Raw genomic sequence first — 21,305 nt, forward strand, 5'->3', positions numbered from 1 at the left:
GCCACCCTTCAAGAGGGAAGTGGCTAACCTGGAGAGGGTTCAGAGAAGGGCCACTCGTATGGTTAAGGGCTTGCAGGCCAAGCCCTACGAGGAGAGACTAAGGCACCTGGACCTCTTCAGCCTCTGCAAGAGAAGGTTGAGAGGCGACCTTGTGGCTGCCTAAAGATTCATCATGGGGGCACAGAAGGAAATAGGTGAGGCTCTACTCACCAAGGCACCCTTGGGGGTTATAAGAAATAATGGCCATAAGCTAGCAGAGAGCAGATTTAGACTAGACATTAGGAAGAACTCCTTCACGGTTAGAGTGGCCAAGGTCTGGAATGGGCTCCCAAGGGAGGTGGTGCTGTCCCCTACCCTGAGGGCTTCAAGAGGAGGTTAGATAGGCATCTGGCTGGGGTCATTTGAACCCAGCACTCATTCCTGCTTATGCAGGGGGTCAGACTTGATGATCTATTGGGGTCCCTTCCGACCCTAACATCTATGAATCTATGAAAATGACCAAAACCAGTTTATGTGCACTGAACCTATGTTCTGTTACAGGTTTAAACCAGTTTATATGTAAATTCTGTCCCTAGCCTAAACCATTTGGCTCATTATTTTTTAAAGTTGTCAATGGGACTTCCTCCATTTGGGGTCTCATCTTGTGACACCTTATGGGGCAGTTATGCCTGTGCTCTGGGGGCGGGCAGTTAAAGCACCTGAGCATCATGTGTCTCAGAGTCCCCATGCTGAAAAATGGTGGCAGGAGTACTTTAAGTAAGTTTTGAAGGTGTTGACCACCCCATCACAGTTTCAGTTTACTTAAACTAGAGTTGTGGATGTTGAACTATTCTGAAAATCAGGGCCAATATGTTTTGAGTGGGGCATTAAAATGCTAAGACACACAATATCAGAACAAAAATCTTAGACTCAATCTCTTTGGTACAAGCATTGCTTTTGGTTTGACCTTGAAGTCCGTAGATAACTGTATGTGATCATCTGCTCCAAGTTATACTTAAAGTACAGTCAATGGGAGCTTTGCTTATGCCACAACTGCAAGATTGGGCCCTAAGTAAGACTGAAGAAATTTGACATTTTACAGCTGTTACAGAAAAAAATCTTAGCGACTGTGAACAATAGCAGTTCTTGCATGTTTGGCATAAGATACTTCATTTCCTTCCCCAAGGAATTTGCGCATGTAATTTATGCTTTAAATGTTGCCACTACATTAGCTGGTTAACTGTAAATAGCCATTCCACTAACATACAGTACATTTAAGCTGTTGCATCTAAAAAGGAGGTTTTGTAGGCTTTTCAAAACCCGTGTTTGCTTTTAATTGAAAGCAGGATTTGAAACTAATAATTTCCTGAAGCTGCTATATATGAAGAAACTTTGAAATACGTTTTGCTGTTTTAATTTTGTTATTCAAAGTAGTGTTAATGGTTATCATTTTGTTCAGGTCATAAACTAAATCTAGTAAGTCTGAAACTTAAAATGTTTGTCTGGTGTCAATAGACATCCTTCCATACTTATTTTATCAGGCTTCCTATCTTTTCTGTCATCAGTTGGCTTCTCAGTTCCCACAATTCCAGAGCAATGTTTTTCCACCTATGTAATTTACAGCGTATTTATAATTTATTTCTGCCAGCTCAGCTGTGTTGAACAAGCTAAAGATTTCTTTTGTTCTCTTTTCTTTCATTTGCCCCCTCCATTTTCGCAGTTCAGATAAGAGAATGCAGTGTCAAAGAAAAATTTAAGTATTTTCCTGCCTTTATTTGAAGAATATTCCAAATATTTTTCAAATGTATCTAAAGTACCCACAGCAGATATCCTTTCTGCTATGTATATTAAGAATTTATGGTATTGGGTCTCAAAAAGAATACTCTGGGAATTCCAGAAAGAACATATATTGAATTTTAATGTTATTCCACAAATACATAATTTATCATGACTGAAACAACTTTTTCTCATAAACAAAATAGTTCTTCTATGAAAATATAGCAAAATGTACCTCCAAATACTTCTGCAAATAACTAGCACTACACTTTAAAATGTTAAAGGGATGCTTTTAAACTATCTTAGATAAAATTATGGTTCTTTAAATTTGTTGTGGACCAGAAGTGTTTGTAATATCCTCTGTACATGCATATTGCATTTTTTCAGTTCTGTATCTGAATCCATTTTGGTTTTGATTTTGTCACTTTTAATGAGCAGGTAGCCTAGCAATATTAATGGAACTTGGAAGGAGGAGCAGAGGAAGAAATAGTGTGGAGTATGCACCAGGGAAACAGGTTTTTGAGCATATCCCAAATCTGACCACGGGTGGCTGTGCCTTAAGGAAATGATCCTTCAGGCACAGAGGGAGACAATTCTGATGTGGGGAAAAAGGGGGAAAGGGACCAAGAGGCTTCCTTGGCTGACCAGAGAAATCCAGAGCAGCCTAAGGGCAAAAAGGGGGGCATATAAGCAATGGAAACAGGGTAAGATTACTAAGGAGGAGTATGCCTCCTCAGCTCGCAGTTGTAGGGAGGAAGTTAGAAAGGCCAAAGCTACCATGGAGCTTAGGATGGCATCCCAAGTTAAGGATAACAAAAATTGTTTTTCAGCTGTATAGGGAGTAAAAGGAAGGCCCAGGGTGGAATAGGACCACTACTGAATGGGCAAAAACAATTGGTGACAGACAGGGAGGACAAGGCTGAACTCCTCAATGAGTTCTTTGCCTCAGTCTTCCTAAACAAGGGGCAATACAAGTCTTACATTGTAGAGAGGAGACAGCTGGGCACCAGACTACCAAGTGTTGACCCTGAGATGTTGCAGAGTCTCTTGAAAGGACTGGATGTGTTTAAGTCGACAGGCCCGGATGAGCTCCATCTGACGGTACTGAAGGCACTGGCAGATACCATTGCACAGCCACTGGCAAGAATATTTGAGCACTCGGCGCACAGGACAGGTCCTGGAGGACTGGAAAAGGGCCAATGTGGTCCCTATTTTCAAGAAGGGGAGGAAGGAGGATCCAGGCAACCATAGGCCAGTCAGTCCCATCTCCATCATTGGCAAAGTCTTTGAAAAGATTATTAAGGCTCATAGATGTGAAAGCCCAGCAGGAAAAATTATGCTGAGGGAAAACCAGCACGGGGTTGTAGCAGGTAGATCATGCCTGACTAATCTAGTTTCTTTTTATGACCAGGTTACTAAACACCTTGACACAGGAGTAGGGGTCGATATCGTTTACTTAGACTTCAGGAAGGCCTTCAATACGGTATCCCACCCCATACTGGTGAACAAGTTAAGAGGCTGTGACTTGGATGATTACACAGTCCGGTGGGTGGCAAATTGGCTAAAGGGTCATACCCAGAGAGTGGTAGTGGATGAGTTGGTATCGACCTGGAAGGGAGTGGGTAGTGGGGTCCCGCAGGTCTCGGTTCTTGGACCGATACTCTTCAGTGTCTTCATAAGTGACTTGGACGAGGGCGTGAAGTGTACTCTATCCAAGTTTGTGGAAAGGGATCTTGGAGTCCTAGTGGACTCCAAAATGAACATGAGTCACCAGTGTGACGAAGTCATCAGAAAAGCTAACTGCATTTTATCATGCATCAGCAGATGCATGACAAACAAAAACAAGGAGGTGATACTTCTCCTCTGTCGGGTGCTGGTCAGACCACAGTTGGAATACTGCGTCCAGTTTTGGGCTCCACCCTTCAAGAGGGATGTGGATAACCTGGAGAGGGTCCAGAGAAGGGCCACTCATATGGTTAAGGGCTTGCAGGCCAAGCCCTACGAGGAGAGACTAAGGCACCTGGACCTCTTCAGCCTCTGCAAGAGAAGGTTGAGAGGTGACCTTGTGGCTGCCTATAAATTCATCATGGGGGCACAGAAGGGAATAGGTGAGGCTCTACTCACCAAGGCGCCCCTGGGGGTCACAAGAAATAATGGCCATAAGCTAGCAGAGAGCAGATTTAGACTAGACATTTGGAGGAACTTCTTCACAGTTAGAGTGGCCAAGGTCTGGAATGGGCTCCCAAGGGAGGTGGTGCTGTCCCCTACCCTGAGGGTCTTTAAGAGTAGGTTGGATGGGCATCTGGCTGGGGTCATCTGAACCCAGCACTCTTTTCTGCCTATGCAGGGAGTCGGACTTGATGATCTATTGAGGTCCCTTCCGACCCTAACATCTATGAATCTATGAGTTCCAACCCCTGCATTAATAGTTTTCTTAGAGCCTGTCTATCTGGGGATACTTGGATAATTTAAGACAAATGAGCTCATACGTGATATCAAAGGGGAGCAAGATAAAATAATCTTTATAGACCACTTCTGAATGTGCTCCAGAATGCACTTTAAAAAACATGCTTTCCCTTCACACTTTCGTCTTAACATTTCCAGAGTGTCTTAAGTAGACAAGTCCTTATAAAGAACCAACACAGATTTAGAAACATGGAATCTTGTAATGCATATATTAAAGAAGTAGCATTTGCTTGCTGACAAACATGGACAAAACAGACTTTCTTGAAAAATTAGAGCTTGTACATACTTTATTACTGAGATAAACCAATAACTGAGCTAAGGTTGTATTGCAATATCACAGTCGTGCTAGTAATCAAAGAAATATTTGGAGCAAATCCTGCTGGCCTTACTCATATTAGCATTGTTAAAATCAGTGTAGTTCTTTATGGAAGGCAAACAGGATTTTGCCTTAAGTTTCAGTGTATACTGGGGAAAAATATTATAATATTATCAGTATGACTACAGAAACAAATTACAGTTACTTGTAGGTAGAGATAATAGAGCTTAACTATAACATCTGGCTCATCATCTGAACTCTGCTAATGCCAAGGGATGTTTGGGCATATAAATTTGGTTTATATTGAACAAATTGTTGCTGTTTATTAAAGACAAGCTGACATTTCAAAAACTTCTCTGAGAGGATAGTCAAATGAAGTCACTCTAAATAGAATGTGAGGCAGGGTGGCAAAGTGATTGTGGGGGAAGGAAATGGATAGGAAGCTTGGTGACCCAAATTTTATTCCTGGCTTTCTCAGGCAAGTGACTTATATGCCTCAGATGCTCCATTTGTAAAATGGGACTAAGAAAATGTACTTTCTTTTGTTAATGACATGGAGATCTTTGAAAGGAAAGTGATATAAAATACGTAAATATTATTGTTGTGAGGAGGAAGGAGGCTATGTAGGGGAAAGCAAGAATTCTCCAACTTCTCATGACCTGGGCAGCATCTGAGTAAAAGATATCTCCGTCCATTTGTGACCTTATTGTCCACATCACATCACATGGTCACAGCCATTTCTTCATTGGAAAATGTGAACATTTTAAAATTAGGATGTATTATATTAAATGTATTAAAGTATTGTGAATATTTTTGTAAACAATTACTGTAAATTATTAAATTTCATTTGGCAGCTAAAACATGGTGTCATTGCTCTATAACCAGCCAGCTCCCCATGGATTGCCCACAAGGGCTCCATGAGCCTTAGAGCACAATGGGAATCACTGCTTCACAGAGTTGAGTCGTTTTAAATTATTTAGGTTATGATAATCATTAGATTAAGTCTGCTTGTAAATAGTCATGGCAGTTTATCAGACAGGAAATTACAATGACCAAAATAGGTCTGTGGACCCTGGAAAATGCTAGTTATGTGCTCAGATGCCTACCTTTACAGTGATATAAATGTCAAAAGAAAACTGAAGTAACTCCCGTGACTTCATTGGAGCAAAATGGATAAATATAAGTTGAAAGTACATAAATATTTACTATATCTATACCTATCTCTGTTACTTATGATACCTATATATCAGATGCAAGAATTAAAGAAGTGTTATGTTTTATGATCACAATCACTTTTATCACTTTCCTAGGTTATATTGTCCCTTTCAAGGATTGTTTTGGGAAGTTTGCCAGTGAAGAAAATGTCATCAGTACTTGAACAACCATCCTTGTTCCTGTCTCATACACTGAGAAACTCAAGCTCAGTGAAAGGAATTTCCAGAGCCCTCAATCTTAGCTAGGAGAAGTTACAAAGAAATAAAATATTTTTATTTTAAAAAGTACATGATAACACTTGACAAAAAATCCATTCAATTATAGTAATTAATTACATGTTTATAAATATACGTAGATGGCAACGAACAATTTGTAAGATACATAGTTCAATAACACAGAACTCTGCGTACACCAGGGGTAGGCAACGTTTTTGGCCTGAGTGCCAAAAATCCCTGCAATGTCTACCTTGTAAGATGCCGGACTGCCGGCATACCAGAACACCAGAACCAGGGTGGGGGGTATGTGGCGGGATGCACTGCATATTAATATAGTTAATAATAATAATAAATGTTGCTTTTTCTACAATAAATACCAGGTTTTCTAAAAAATTCTAAACCAGGTAACAATAAACAAAACTTCATATACTACCTTGTATTGTAGTCTTTTTTAGTTAAGCATGTTGTGATGAAAGTGAGAAAGAAGAGAAAAGGAGAGAGAGAGTGGGAAAGACAAAGAAAAGGAAGAGAGGAAAAAGGAGAAGAGAGAGAGAACCGGACATACACACGTAAACACACATGCACAGAACAGATATACACATACACTTGCCCAGACCAGACACACGTGTGCACACAAAATCAGACACACATATAGACAAACGTACAGAACCAGACACACAGATACATAAACAGAAACACACAGAACCAGACACACCTGGGCCGCAAGACAAAGTCCAACTCGATAATGTCCTGAGCCCGCCACAGCCTCTGTGCTTCCCCAGGGAGCTGGCTCGCGGGCTGCAGTGAGACCTGCTGAGGTCCCGGTTCAGAGCTTTCCTATCATCCAGGTGCAGGGACGGCACTAGGGGGGAAGCCTTGGGAGGGCACCCCAAAATTTGCCTTAGCCCCTTGTAGTCACCTTCCTAGCACTGCCACCTCCTGCCCACCCCACAAAACTGAGCCCGCAAACATGCAGCACTCCAGGCAGGGGTGGCACCAGCCTCTTCCCAGTGAGGGGGGCTGGGCTCGGGGCTGGCAGGAGCAGGGAAGGCAGGCAGCTGTGGCAGTGCTGGGAGGGATGGAGCCTCCCGGCCCCGCTGAGCCCAGGCCCAGCCTAGCTTCCCCACTGAGAAGAGGCTAGCCCCACCCCTGCTCCAGAACCCCAGCATCAGCTCCATATAGCCGGTGGGTGCACATGCACCTCAGAGCAGACAGTAGGAGGGGGGCCTGAGGCAGCACAACCCCAGCCTGACCCCCACCCCGACCCCCGCTGTATGCTGGGGCTCCTGCAAGCTGTGTGCAGTCTATGGGCCACAGCTGACCCAGGGTCTGAGTAGCTGCTGCCAGCCATGGAGCCCGGTCTGCTTGCAGCAGGGCCTGCAGCCTCCCAGCTGCCTGCTGGAAACAACAACCAGGGATGGCAACAGCTGCCCAGCAAAATGGCCTCATGTGCCATGCTCTGGTATGTGCCAGGGGTTGCTGACCCCTGGTTACACAGATACCCTGAAGAGATTTTCGTAAAAGCAATCATTTAAAAAAAACACAAAAAACAAAATTCCCAGTGTACCACAAGCGTACAAAACAGAATTTAGAAACAAAATTTTAGATTTGGCCCCCCACACTCTTTCTGTCTCTCAGAAATGCAATAATAGTCCTTGCCATCTGCTGCTGTATATTTTTCATGGGTTTTAACATTTTGCTTTTAAAATCTAAATGATGAGTAAAATGTCAAGTCACCCAGAAAATAATCATAGGCATGCTAATCCAAATGTTATCTCAGTTTGTCTGCATAGAAAATAGTTCACAGTAGGTCTGTACTCTCCTGCTTTAGAGACAGAACAGGTAGCATGTGGGTAGGCACATGTAAGCATGGTTGACTTTATCTGCTAAATTTCCAAAAGAATATGCAGGCTTTTAGCAGCGTGACTGCTGTAGATTTTAATGAGCATCACATGCCTAAGCTCCACACTAAATCTTTCAAAATTTACTCTGTAAGGGACAAGCTTCAAATTTTTTTGGAGATTAATAAATGCTTCTACTTCTAATAAATGTGGGAAAAAAATCAGTTAGGATCAACAACAAATCATTTTGTCATGCTTTCTAGCCTAAATGAAATTGAACTAAAGGACTCACCATTATAAATGCATGAAGGTGAAAAAAACCCTCTTCCTTCCATTTACTTTCAACCATAGAAGGAAGCAAAAAAACCCTCTTCCTTCCATAGACTAAAAATCAATTGTCAAGTTATCACAGAGATATCATGCAGTCTCTCCCTCTCTCTCTTTTCATTTTCAAATACTTTGAATGGTGACTCTCATATCCATGATGCAGTGACTTTGACATATCAGAAAAGTACAATGAAGAATTTCTGCAAAGGTCTCTTTCTCTCCAGCATTGCTACAGTTTTCTTCTTCCTCTTTTTCTTTTGATATTCCATCAGTTAGAAACTATAGTGGAGATGATAGATTCAGAGGTAGGTAGAATATTCCCAGCAGGATACAGATAAGGCCTTTAGCTACAGCACATTACTACAATTTAAAGATGGACACCACCACAATGAAAGTAACATATAGAAGCTGTTTCTGGGGTGTTGGTTGGAGCCGTGTTGGTCTAAGGACATATGCAGACAAGGTTCTTTGGGTAGATGTGATGTCTTTTATTAGACCAACTAAATAGTTGGAAAAAATGGTTTTTGCCAGCTTTTGGGTACAAACACCCTTTTTCAGGCAGAGGGAAAAAGGTGTTTGGACCTGAAAGCTTGCAAAGAACAATTTTGCCAACTATTTAGTTGATCTAATAAAAGATACCATATTTACCCAAAAATCTTGTCTACACGTAGAAAGTGTCATACAGAAAGTTATCAGACACCAGAGACAATATTCCACAGAGAACGTTTATGTTGTCGCAGATGGATGCAGTAAAGAACATAAATGTTGTGTGTAATAAAACTTATTCAAGTTACAGTGTTTTGAAGCTGTTCATTTAAGGATGACTGCACTTCATCTAGCAGCTGGAGCAGAATGCATATTTAAGTGGATGCAAATTTTTCCCTTAAACTTCTGTTTCAGATATGTCGCAAAAAGATGTCTGGTATCTATATCCATGAGGATTGTCATTGTGTTGTTTTATGTTTTTTCTTCTGGGTGTTTTTCATCTATATAAGTAAGCAATATATATATTGCTTACAAGGTTCTTTGGGTAGATGTGATCTCTTTTATTAGACCAACTAAATAGCTGGAAAAGAATGTTCTTTGCAAGCTTTCAGGCACAAACACCGTTCTTCAGGCATATAGAGAGTCTGCTGATGAATTGTGTGCTCTCCTGGGTAGAATAGAAGCCAAAATACCAAATGGAGGTCTGTGAAAATGCAAATGTGTGGCAGTGAGGGTCTGAGGGATGGGAGACAATAGATGTGCTATACTTCTCAATTTACAATCTGGTGCCCTTAGTGTTTTGCTTTTAAAAGCTTGCATTTTTAAATAAATTAATAACAGAAAAGAGAGTTAAGAAAGGTGTACATTTTAAAAGACTCAAATCATTAACATTTCGAATGAGATTTTCAAAGGCACAAATGGGAGTTAAGTCATTGAATTTCAAGAAAAGTTCTGTGCCTGCTTGCTCTTTGTATGTGGAAAATCTTCAGTAATTTTCCTATTATTCCCGTTGTGATTTTAAATGCATTCACTTTTCCTTAACATACTATTGTTGTTAATTTCTGAAATAAGCAATAAGGACAACATTAAAAGACATCTTTGTGGAATGTCTTTTTGCCTATGTCATTTTTGAAGACTCTTGTGATGACCTGCAATACACCAACTTTATTTTCTTTCAGCCATGTGGTTTCAGGGCTGTTGCTGCTTACTAGACTCAGTGTGTATGTGTGCATGAGTATGTATGTATGCTATGTATAGGTATAAAATAACTATACATTTTATCTTAGGTAGCTATAAACCATGCCTCTAACAAATACCTGAAGACTTCACAAATAGACAGTAGTGTCTAGTTCAGCAGAACCTGTAGAGCAATAGTCATACACTGTGCTCTTCCAGGGAGATCTTACCTTTTTTGTTTGTTTGGGAGGGGGTTGTTTTTTTGTTCTTTGGTTTTGGTTTTAGGCTTTTTTGGCTTTTTAATCAGAAGTAAAAGTTTGGGGGAGGGGGGGTTGTAAAGCAAAAAAACAAAACTAACATAATTGTGTTGTTCCATTTTACAGTCTCGGTGCTTGGGAGTCATCTGAAATACTTTGTAACTCTTTGGAGTAACAGAAGATAAACAGTGTAGAAATATGAAGAATTAAGATGTATTTGATTAATAATAACTGCCCATTTCTTTCTTTGCATGATGCTTTTCTGTTCGTACTAATTTAATGGAAGTACACTCATGCTAACAGTCAGTAAGCTAACTGCTTATGCGAGACTTTGTGCAGAGACATCAGCAGAGCCTTGGAATATAAGAATTGCTGTTTACTGGGACATACCATAAGTCCGTTTTGCCCAGTATCCTGTGTCACACAGTGGTAGAAAGTGAATTCTGAAAGGGAGAATGAACTGAGAATGATCAGGGCTTTTTCCACTGTTCCTCTTTCACTTGTAGCCTCCAGCAGTTAGGCTAAATACAGAAGTCAAAAAGCCAGAGGCTGAATCGGTTCAATCTTTGCAATCGGTTTAATCTAAGCTGCATAGATTTAACTGGGAAGCAGGTAAACAGACATTCACTTCTGATTCCAGAAATGTAGCCACTTCTGAGATACTGGCTGCCAGGGGCAGACAGCAGGGGAGTTGAGGGGAGGCCAATCCTTGTTATGGCAGCGCAGCCCTGCCCCTTCCCCACCGCAAAATCCCAGTAATAAAAAAAAACACCACAAAAAAAGTTTAGTTTCTCAACCTGTTGTCCTTTTACACCCTGATCATCTGAAGGCCCAACTGACTCCTTGGCAGGTATTCAGTTTCTTATGTACTTAAAGATATTTTTATTGTTATCTTTTGTGTGTCTACCAAGTTTCTCCTCAAATTATCTCTTATCTTGTCATATTATAGTTTTACATTAGATTGGCCAGTATTTATGCTCTTTTGTTTCCTCATTGGGATTTGATGTCCGCATTTTGAAAGAAGCCTTTTTTCTGCTTAATGCATCTGCAACTCTGCCATTCAACTATGCTGGTTTTCTTTTCGGTTCAAAATAAGTCTCAGTTTTCATCTCAGTTCCTTTTCTGCTCTTAAGCAAATTTGCCAGTAAATTTTAAACAAGAATAAAATATCCTACAAATATACATACATATATATGATGCAAAGAGTATCTAAGAGGGTAGAACTGGGGTGAGTTCAATAGATTAGGACTCAAGAGGCTGGGATCTATGTGAACATGGAACAGCGAACATGGAAAAATCTCTTCTTGTTGTTCCTCCATTTTTCCGACTGTAATATGGGGATAATGATACTAACATCCCATGCAGAGTGCTTTGAAAGCTACAGATAAAACATACCACAGTAATTTTTACTAGGGGAAGTCTAGTTATAAGTTTGACCTCCATGAAATGGCATGTAATTTACTTCAGTGATACATTTGCTCTTTAATCCTTAAGAAGTGAAGACATTTCATATTATTTAGCTCTGATGAGTAAAGATCTCTTTTTATACATGGAAAATGATGAGAATAGTTTATAATTAAAAACACAATCTTTATATTACAGTACTATGTTCTTCTGCATCTGACGCACTTTTTATGTTTATTTCAGGCCCTTCTTGATACTCAGAATCTTTTGCGATCTCAGATTACAAATTTTACTTTCAACCTGGGATTTTCTGGGAAGTTTTACCACACAGGTAAGACTTAAAAATTATAATAATTTATATTTTGGTTATTAGTATTCTTGAAAGTGTAAAGGATATAGAAATGACTGTAATAATACAGTATCGCTTTATTATTCAGAATAAGAAATAGGGAAATGGCCTTATGGTTTGTTTTTTTTTAGAATAAAGTTTTACACATAGTATTTAAATACGTATTTACAGTTTTCCTATATTTTATATTTTTAAAAAAAGATATAATTTATGTAAATTATACTTCATATATTTATACAGTGCTCTGATAGATTAGACACACATTTTAAGCATAGTAAAATATGCTTAAAATGTTCTAAAAATTGTTAAGAATCCATTCAACTTTCATAACTTTATGATTCAGGTATGCATGTAAACTATTCGATCCATTGCCTTCCAATTTATCTGTATTTCTTGATATGTTTTGTAATTTAACAAAGTAATTTCCATAGAAAGCTAGGTAAGTAATATTTTCAGAACTTTACATATGAATGCTTTTGACAAAACCAGAGAGTTAAACCATTTATGGTCACGTTGGTGGATACTCTAAATCAAAGGTAGCCAACCTGCAATATGCATGTCACAAGTGACACAGGCAGTCTCTGTGTGTGGCACATAGCAGACTGGGGAGGGGACAGGCAGCACACTGGCAGATAGAGCAGGAAGCAGAAAGCAGAACAGAAGATGGGGCACAGGTCAGAAAGCAGATTGGAAGACTGGACAAGGGAAGGAGATAGCATGGCATTTGGGGATTGAGGAGGGTGTGGGGATAATTTGTGGCACACCAGCGAAAAGATTGCCCCCTCCTCCCCCCCCCAGATTAACAGCCTGAAAGTGAAAGTTATGAGTATGTTGTGTTACTCAGACACCTTCACTTGTTACTGACTCCAGGGAGTTCAACGCTCCTTGTAGGCTCAAGCCCTGAGGTCCCAGTCTTGCAAAACAAGAGGAGACCATTCTTCCTATAGTCTGGACATTTTTCTATAATTGTGAATAAGCAAAGGCAATGCAGAGAAGATATAATTAAAAAGCAAACTCCAGAGATGTATTAGCACACAGTTGTCACAGTAGTAATGCTTCCTATATATTTCTGTGTTCAGGCACACTGAAATGTCATTCTGTGGTCAATAAATATGCCCTACTGTTTGTACAAGTCAAATCAGTGAACTGGTATATAAGCTTTATGTATCTGTGTTTGCATGTTCCAAAATCACGAGTAGAGTGCATGTATCTCACTTCAGAAAAGTCTCTTAAAAAATTAAGAAAGCAAATTTTAGCCATTTTTTTGCACAATTTATAAAAGATTTAATAGTGACATAGATACCTTGATACCTAAAGCAATTTTTAGGCACTTAAAATGTGACTGATATTTGGAACTATTGCTTATTTGGCAGAAAGAGTTAGTGATAACTGAGTGCTCAGGAAAATTGTGCTGCTTAATAAATATACCTAACTGTGCCCTACATACCTAACCCTTTGCAGTTGTCTTTGAAAATCTCTGTTTATGCTTTTAATCCTGCTTTTTAATAGGAAACAAAAAATATATATAATGTTTTTGGACTGAAATTCTGTAGTCTAGTGAACTTGCAAATTTGTCAGTTTGACCAAATAATATGTCTGTTTCAGAAAGAAGGTGAAAACACCTTGAGTGATATAGAACTTGAGTGGATTAAAGCCTAACAATATATTATTATCTGGCACAATCCTGCAATAAGAAAGAAGCAATGTGGCCTTTTCACCTAAAATTTCCATTTTTTAGATGATGCTTATTATTTTACCTTGTTCTCCCTCCCCACCATCATTTTGGAAAAATTTGGGACTCTGTTGAACAGAGGAACACAATCTGTGATGGTTAATTTTGTTGGGTTTACGGAGACTTTTGTACGTTAAAAGACCACAGATTTCACCTTTCATATTGCCAGTTGTTATAGCAGCTTAAATTGGTGAAATAGCAACAAAAAACAACAAAAAAAACCCCCCAAACAAACAAAAATGTATGCAGGCAAACTAAAGTAGCTGTATAAATAGGAGTAGGGGGAATGAGTCATTAAGTTGGGGAAAAATAGAATATGGCCCTCAGCAATCAAGAGCATAAAAGACAACACAAGTTCATGTCAGAGTTGAAGAGACAGGCACTGTACCTTTAAGAGGTACACTGTCCTTCCTAAAACTCCTTTTTGGTAAGGGCAGCTGTACTGCAGGTTGGTAGTACAAACTGGCTCACATTGCAGAGTGGTAAATTAGTAGAGACTATCTCCTCTGTAGTAAACCCTATACTATTTAGGGTTTGTCTCCTTTTTGAGTTGCTCATCCTCTTTTTACTTGCCCGGTTAGTTTTAGCCACATCTGTTAGTTACTTTGCTGGCATGTGTAAAAAGCATAGTCCCAAAATTACTATAGTCCTGGACTCTTGATGTTGGACCACCCCTGAAATGGCCATATTGTGAAACTGACACAGCCACTAGCTTTAATAGAGTCCTAAAGTCTAATGATCCCAGACAGACGGCTGCATCATTACATCTGACTGCCCCCATTTTATCCTTTTTCACATGTTTCTCTAGCTCTGTTGTCTCTGATGGAGAGAAGGTAAAATTCTGGATGGCAAAGGAATAAATCTGACATGATTCACTGATGAGAAGAGGAAGATATGAAGGGGATAGAATGTTAATTGGGGCAGAGATGAATTGAGGCATAAATGGGGATAGAGTGCTAGAAAGAGCACAATACATCTGGTGCACAAAATAGAGTACTGGAATGTTTTGCAAGGAAAGGAGTCAGAACAATAAAAAGTGAACAAAATAATTACATTTGGTGTCAAATTATAATGGCAACATGATGCTCGGAGAAAGACCCGAAGCAAGATATTTAAATGTGTGTGGTTTATGGGAAATATACAAAAGGAGAAAATAGCAATGGACATACCAAGAGTTCTGGTAAACCACAGCGAACAAGATGAAGCAACAATTAGTCTCATATAAGATACCCTGAAGAGGCTGGTAGGAGAATGCTACAGAGTAGCTAGAGTTAGTGGTCTCAACCTTTCCAGTCAGGGCATCCCTCTCCAACTTGAATGTGGCAGCACCACTGTTGTTCTCAGCTTGCCTCAGTGGTTCTCAACTGGGTGTCACCATGCTGGTAAAACTGCTCTGCATGCCTACTGTACAGCCAGACGAGGAAGGACTATGGGACAAGTGTGTACCCTCCTGCCTCATTAGAGTTCTCTGCTAGTCCTAAAAGCAGGCAGGAGGGCCAGCTGATACTGCCATCCTTCCCAGTCCAACCCTACACGGTATTTCCTGGAGTCAGCAGCATGCAGGGCAGGTGGAACTGACCCAGGAATTTCTGTTTTTGGAAGGAGCATGGGGTGGGGGGGCACACTGGGAAGGGCTACAGCTTGAGCTGGCTCTCCTGTCTGCTTTAGGGGCTATCAGGGAATCCTAATGCAGGAGGATTGCACATGTGTCACAGCCCTGCACATGGGGCAGTTTTACCTGGCCCACACTGCAATACTTGCAATGTGGCACCCTGGCTGAGAGCCACTGGCTCAGGTAATGTAAAAAGGATAATAGAACTGATTGCAGTGGGGATGATCTAGATAAAGAATCCTGAAAAGGATTCGTAAAAACTTTCTCGTAATCTCTTTATACACCACCTTCTACATAGGTTATTTTACTAATAGGTTATCTCCGCCCCCCACCCCCATATAGTACTGTCGTCTAACTGGTTGAATGAAAAGGCAATGCTGAACTACTTATTTGAGATCTGTCTAACAGAAGCTGGGTGGTGCTTTATTTTTTTTTTTTTATGATTTTAATGTATTTAGGAGGTTTTAAAACTCTTATTTGCAATCATTTTGAAATAATATTTTATACATCACACTTTATATGACAAATATTCAGCTTATTTTTTCCTGACTATTTTAACCCTGTAACAAAACTGGATATATTGTTCTTGGGGATTTCTTTGCAGGAACAGAAGAAGAGGATGAAGGTGATGACCTGTTGTTGGGGTCAGTGGATGAATTCTGGTGGTTTCCCCATATGTGGAGTCACATGCAGCCTCATCTTTTCCATAACGAATCTTCACTAGTGGAGCAGATGATTCTCAACAAAAAATTTGCATTAGTAAGTAACATCTGTGCATTGTGTACTGAGTAGAACTGGGCAGGAGCTGTAATTTTTCTTTTATGGGAAATTCTGTTATTAAAAGATTTGTTTTTCCAGTACCCGAAAATAAATTAAATTTTATATACGGTGAAATGTAAAATAATAATAAGTTTAGGTCAACTGAAACAGTCTGTTACTATAAAACTGAAATCTTTTATTCTGATTTAGGTATTTTTATTATAAGTAATAACTTACAACAGGGCTGTCCATGCAGCAGGGGGAAGCCAAGGAAGAGATGTGCTGCCCAACCACCCAAAGGATTAACATGCAACCTATGGGCTCCTTTCGGTTTGGATGTCAGAGATGCATGCAAGTTTGGTGGTGGGCAGGGTGCCTGTGCTCTATGGTGGGGGACAGAGATGGGCTGCCCACATGGCATGTGGGTGGCACACATGACTGGGAGACAAGCGGGGTGGTACACAGTTTGGTGGGGGAGCCAGGCTGAGCCAGGCAGCCTCTGAAGTACATGTGGCAGGGACAAGGAGGTGTGTTGCACTGCCCATGTAGTGGGAGAGGGGCACACTGGGCGTAGTGGCAGAACTGGGGGAAAACCATGCTGGGGTGCCCATGTGGCAGGAGATAACGTAGGGGGCTGGCCACCCATGGTCTCCAACTGCCTGGAAGCTGGCTTACAGTATCTTTGGTTTATATGTAAAATACACTTTGCCATGAAAAGCTGTAATATTTCACTTCACTAACATTTAAATATTATCAGAATTTTTTTTTATATTTATCTATGAAATTTCATTGGAAAAAAACACGTTTTTTTGAAAGAGAGTATTGGAATGAAGACTTAATTTGATTAATTATAGTCCAAGTCTGCCACATTAGGAATTTTTTAAAGAATTCTCTGCTATGAAATCTAGTAAAACGTTTCATGTTCCCTAGCCCTGTCTGTTATGGCCACAGAGAAAATACCATCTTCATCCTCTCTATAATGAGCCTTCAAGAATTTGAAAACTGATATCAATCCTTGCCTCAGTCTTCTCTCCTCCAGACAAAATAACCCTATCTCTGTCAGTCTTTCCTTACAAGTCATGCTTCCCAGGCCTCTCATCATGTGTGCTGCTCTCTGCTGTATTTTTCCATTCAGTCCAAATGCTTCTTGAAGTGTGGGGCCCAAAACTGGAGATGGTGAGGCCTCATTAATGTTGAGTAGAGTGGAAGAATCATTTCCCTTGATCTGTGACACTCCTATTACTACCACTGAGTGGGTCCATCTACATGAGACGCTACTGTGCAATAGTTACTGGGCATTTATTTAGTACTTGATTATACAAGTACTAAATAAATGCACAGTAATCGGAGTTACTGTACAGTAACACCAGCGAATGCCTTTTTAGTAACACTACTGTGCAGTAGCCTAATAATATAATGCAGTAGTATATTAGCACTGTTTGTGCTGGGACACGCTACTGCATAGTATTATTCAGCTACTGCTCAGTTAGCATCTCATGTAGATGCACCCAGTATGCTGTTGGCCTGTTTTTGCAACAAGAGCACACTGTTGGCTGTTATTCATCTTATGGTATACTGTAATCCCCAAGTCCTTCTCTGTAGTACTGCAGCCTAGCCAATCATTCCCCACTCTCTAATTGTGCATCCAGTTATTTTGTCCCAAGTGCAGGACTTTGCACTTGTCCTTGTTGAGTCTCATCTGACTGATTGCAGGTCATTTCTCTAGTCTATCCAGATCATTCTGGATCCTAGCCCTGCCCTACAGAGCAACTACAGTTCCACCCAACTTGCTGTCATCTGCAAATTTGCTAAGTGTGCACTCAATCCCAACACCCTTTTGTTAATGAAGATGTTACTATCAGACCAAGGACAGACTCCTGGGGATTATGATGGGAGTTTCTCTGCAGAATCCCCCTGTCAGCCTGGAGATTATGACCGCCTCAGTCCCAACATCCTTAACATTAATGAAGATGTTAAGCAATATCAGACTCAGGACATACCAGTGGGGACTTGATGTCTTCTCCCAGCTAGACATTGAGCCATTGATGACTACTTGTTGAGTGCAATGACCCAACCAGTAGTATATCCAGTTGATAGGACTTTTGTCTAGTATGTATTTCTGTTGCTTGTTAATGAGAATGTTATGGAGACAGGGTCAAAAGCCTTGCTGAAGCCAAGAATATTGCATCTACTGCTCTCCCCCATCCACAGAGCCTGTCACCCTATAGAAGGAAATCAGATTGGTCAGGCCTGACTTGCTCTTGGTGAATCTATACTGGCTGTTTCTGATCACCTTGTTCTCCTCTAGGTGCTTCATGGTAAATTCCTTGAGGACCTGCTTCATAATTTTTCCAGGTATTGAGGTCAGGCTGACTGGTCTGTAGTTTCCCATATCCTCCTTCTTCCCCTTCTTAAAGATAGGCACTGTATTTGCCCTTTTCCACTCATCCAGGAACTGAGTTAAATTCCACGAGTTCTCAAAGAGGATAGCAAATGGCTCTGAAATTACTTCAGGCAATTCCTCAGGGCTGCATGACATCCAGCTCTGCCAAATTGAAACTGTAGCTTCTTTAAGTAATCCTTAACCTGTTCTGCCATTACTCTAAGATGTTTGACTCCTTTCCTCTCTTTGCTGCCAACTGCGCTCATCATCTGGTAGCTGCCCCTATCTGTGAAGACTCAAGTAAAAAAGGCATTAAATACTTCAGCCTTTCTGCATTGCCTGTAACTAGAATACCTTCTGCATTCCATAAGGGACCCACAGTTTCTTTAACCTTCCTCTTACTTTTGACATATTTATAGAATCCTTTTTATTGCCTCTCATATCCTGTGTCAGTTGCATCTGAAATCATTCCTTGGCCTTCTTCATTTTCTCCCTACATATCTGTGCGATACTCATATTCTGCCCTGGTATTTGTTTATATTTTTACAGCAAGAATCTGACAAAAAAGTTACTGTAGTGAGAATCTGAGAAGACACAAACAACCATGCAGGCACGAGCAGATTATAGATACGTGCTTGATGTTATTCCGTAATTTGGTTACACACGGTTTTACACATGCATGCCATACATTATTCTGTTCATAGAATTGAATGCTGCTGATTTTGAACTGTGATATTCTGATGTGCAACGCATCTTATTATTTAACATGGGTTAAAACCATATGTATTTTCACTATTTAAGAATTCATTATAGGCTAAATTATGCTTCACCTTGTCACCTTGTGTGGGAGGATTAGATAAGTGATGGCAGAGAAGCACAGGAAGCAGTTCTCTTATAACACATTCATACATGTGCTAGTCATAATTTGGCTCTCAGAGCTGGAAAATATATAGAAAATGAGGTGAAATTAGCACTACTGGAGCCCCAGACAGATTTGTTTTAGTTAGCTTTTCGTGCAAAGAGTAAGCATAAATTGATGTGGTATATTAATAAAATTGATATTCCGAACAAAAATATAAAAGCAAGGTCAAGAGTCCAGCCAAGTCCATCCACCTAGTATGGTTAAAGTGTGGCAGTGACTCCAAGAGAGTGATGTAGTTCTCATAGAATTGTGGAAAAATACAGCTGGAAAGGTTCTTAGGAGGTCGTCTAGACCAGGAGCCCTGTAGCAGGACACTAGGGTGCCTACTACTGAGTAGTAGTAAATGGGTAGCTGCCAGTCAACAGAGCAGCAGCTGGGAGTTGCTAGGGCAACTAATTGGGTCAGCTGACCGCCAGGGGGCAGGGCCTGGCCTTTATAAGCAGAGAAGGCTAGGGCCAGAGGCAGTCTTCCTTGGGCAGCACAAGGAGAAGGAACTCTGTGGGAGTAAACAGAGTCAAGGATAAGGGAGAGATTTGATGGTTGGAGAGTGGCTGTGTATAAGGCGGGGTGGAGGAAACCCTGAAAAAGATACACAGAGATAGCCAGGTTGGCTTGGAGTTGTGTTATAACCCAGGAAAGGGAGTTTTTGGTTTCAGGTTATTGTGTTTAAGACCGGAGGACCGGGCGAGGCTGTAGGGGTGGAGGAGGCCTCAACAGGAGTCCCCCCAGTAAGGTGGGGGTGCTCCGAGCGCCAGGGAGGGTGCTGTAGTTGGCGCGAGAAGCGCAAGTAGTAGCCTGGTGCGGGCTATGTGGGCATGGGGAAGAGACTCCGGTGTGGGCTATTCGAGCACAGGCGAGAAGCGCGAGTAGGCCCAGTGGGCACGAGAAGCGCGAGTAGGCCCCAGTGGGGCATAGGCCCAAGAAGGCAGGTCTGGGGGCCAGGTAAGGCTAAGGCCAGCTGAGCCCCAACTGTGAGAAGCCCGAGTCAGTCATATGACCCTAGAAGGGGTCTGGGGCCAGGTAAGGCTGAGGCCGCCTGAGCCCCGAGCGCGAGAAGCGCGAGCCTAGGCCCGAGCGCGGGCAGGGGCGCGCGAGAAGCGCGAGCCTAGGCCCGAGTCAGGCGTAGAACCCTGCAAGGGGTCTGGGGCCAGGTAAGGCTGAGGCCGCCTGAGCCCCAAGCACGCGAAACGCGAGGAGTGCGGGAAGCGTGAGTAGCAGCCCGAGTCAGGTGAGGAGTGCGGGGCGCGGGCCCGAGTGCGGGTGACCGCGAGACATATGAGAGGTAGGTCCCAGTGGGGCGCTGCCCGGAAGGAGGAAGCTCCAAAAGGGGGTGAGCCCAGTTAGAAGCCCGGTGAGGGCAAGGAGCGCATGAGCACAGAGGAGCAGGCCCCGGGAGAAGGGGCATGCGTATTGAGGAGCAGGCCCCAGGAGAGAGGGGGCACGGATATTGAGGAGAGCCTCTACAGAAGGAACTTTGGCAGGCAACCGGACCAGGCCTGACATAGCAAGGCAGGCACCATGTCAGCACAGAAAGGAAGGGTAGCCTCCCCTAAACTCTTTTTTAAAAAAGATCAAAGAGGTGGCGGACGAGATTGGTGAGGGTCCATTTTGACACCAGCTAGACAGTAGCCAGGGGGCGCTAGGGGAGTTCATGGCACTAGCCCCTACCCCTGTCCTAAACACTGACACGGAGCCAGGCAACCGAGCCGGGCAATGGCAGCCCACCACATCCTGCCCCACTTTGCTGTTACCCCAAATCTCTTTGCTGAACCCCTGATGACCTGTCACAGACACTCAGGGTTCTGTAGAATGCTGTTTGGAAACCACTGATCTACACCTTAAGGCAAGATCTATCTAAACCATCTCCTCCAAAAATTTGATTTAAAAAAAAATCTTTTAACGATGGGGACTCCACAGCCTCTCTAGGTAATCTGTTCCAATGCTTACCCATGCTCATAGTGAGTGCTTCCTAATATACAGCTTACATTTCCCTTGCTGCAGTTTAAATTGTGACTTCTTCTCCAGTCTACTTGAGCCACATAAAACAACATTATCGCCATCATCGTTATAACCACCTTTCTTGTACTTGA

General features: G+C 41.7%; 1 protein-coding gene across 1 annotated transcript in view; it reads left to right on the forward strand.

Moving 5' to 3' along the window:
* Nucleotides 1–21,305, forward strand: part of LOC109301102 (bifunctional heparan sulfate N-deacetylase/N-sulfotransferase 3) — a 176,865-nt gene that overhangs the window by 63,248 nt on the left and 92,312 nt on the right. Inside the window, exons 4-5 of the mRNA XM_019522025.1 lie at nucleotides 11,702–11,789; nucleotides 15,756–15,910. Coding sequence (XP_019377570.1) covers nucleotides 11,702–11,789; nucleotides 15,756–15,910 — 243 coding nt within the window. The remainder of the gene's footprint in view (nucleotides 1–11,701; nucleotides 11,790–15,755; nucleotides 15,911–21,305) is intronic.

Source organism: Gavialis gangeticus, unplaced genomic scaffold, assembly GCF_001723915.1.
Source record: "Gavialis gangeticus isolate Ggan-Ray unplaced genomic scaffold, GavGan_comp1, whole genome shotgun sequence".
Classification (NCBI taxonomy): Eukaryota; Metazoa; Chordata; order Crocodylia; family Gavialidae; genus Gavialis; species Gavialis gangeticus.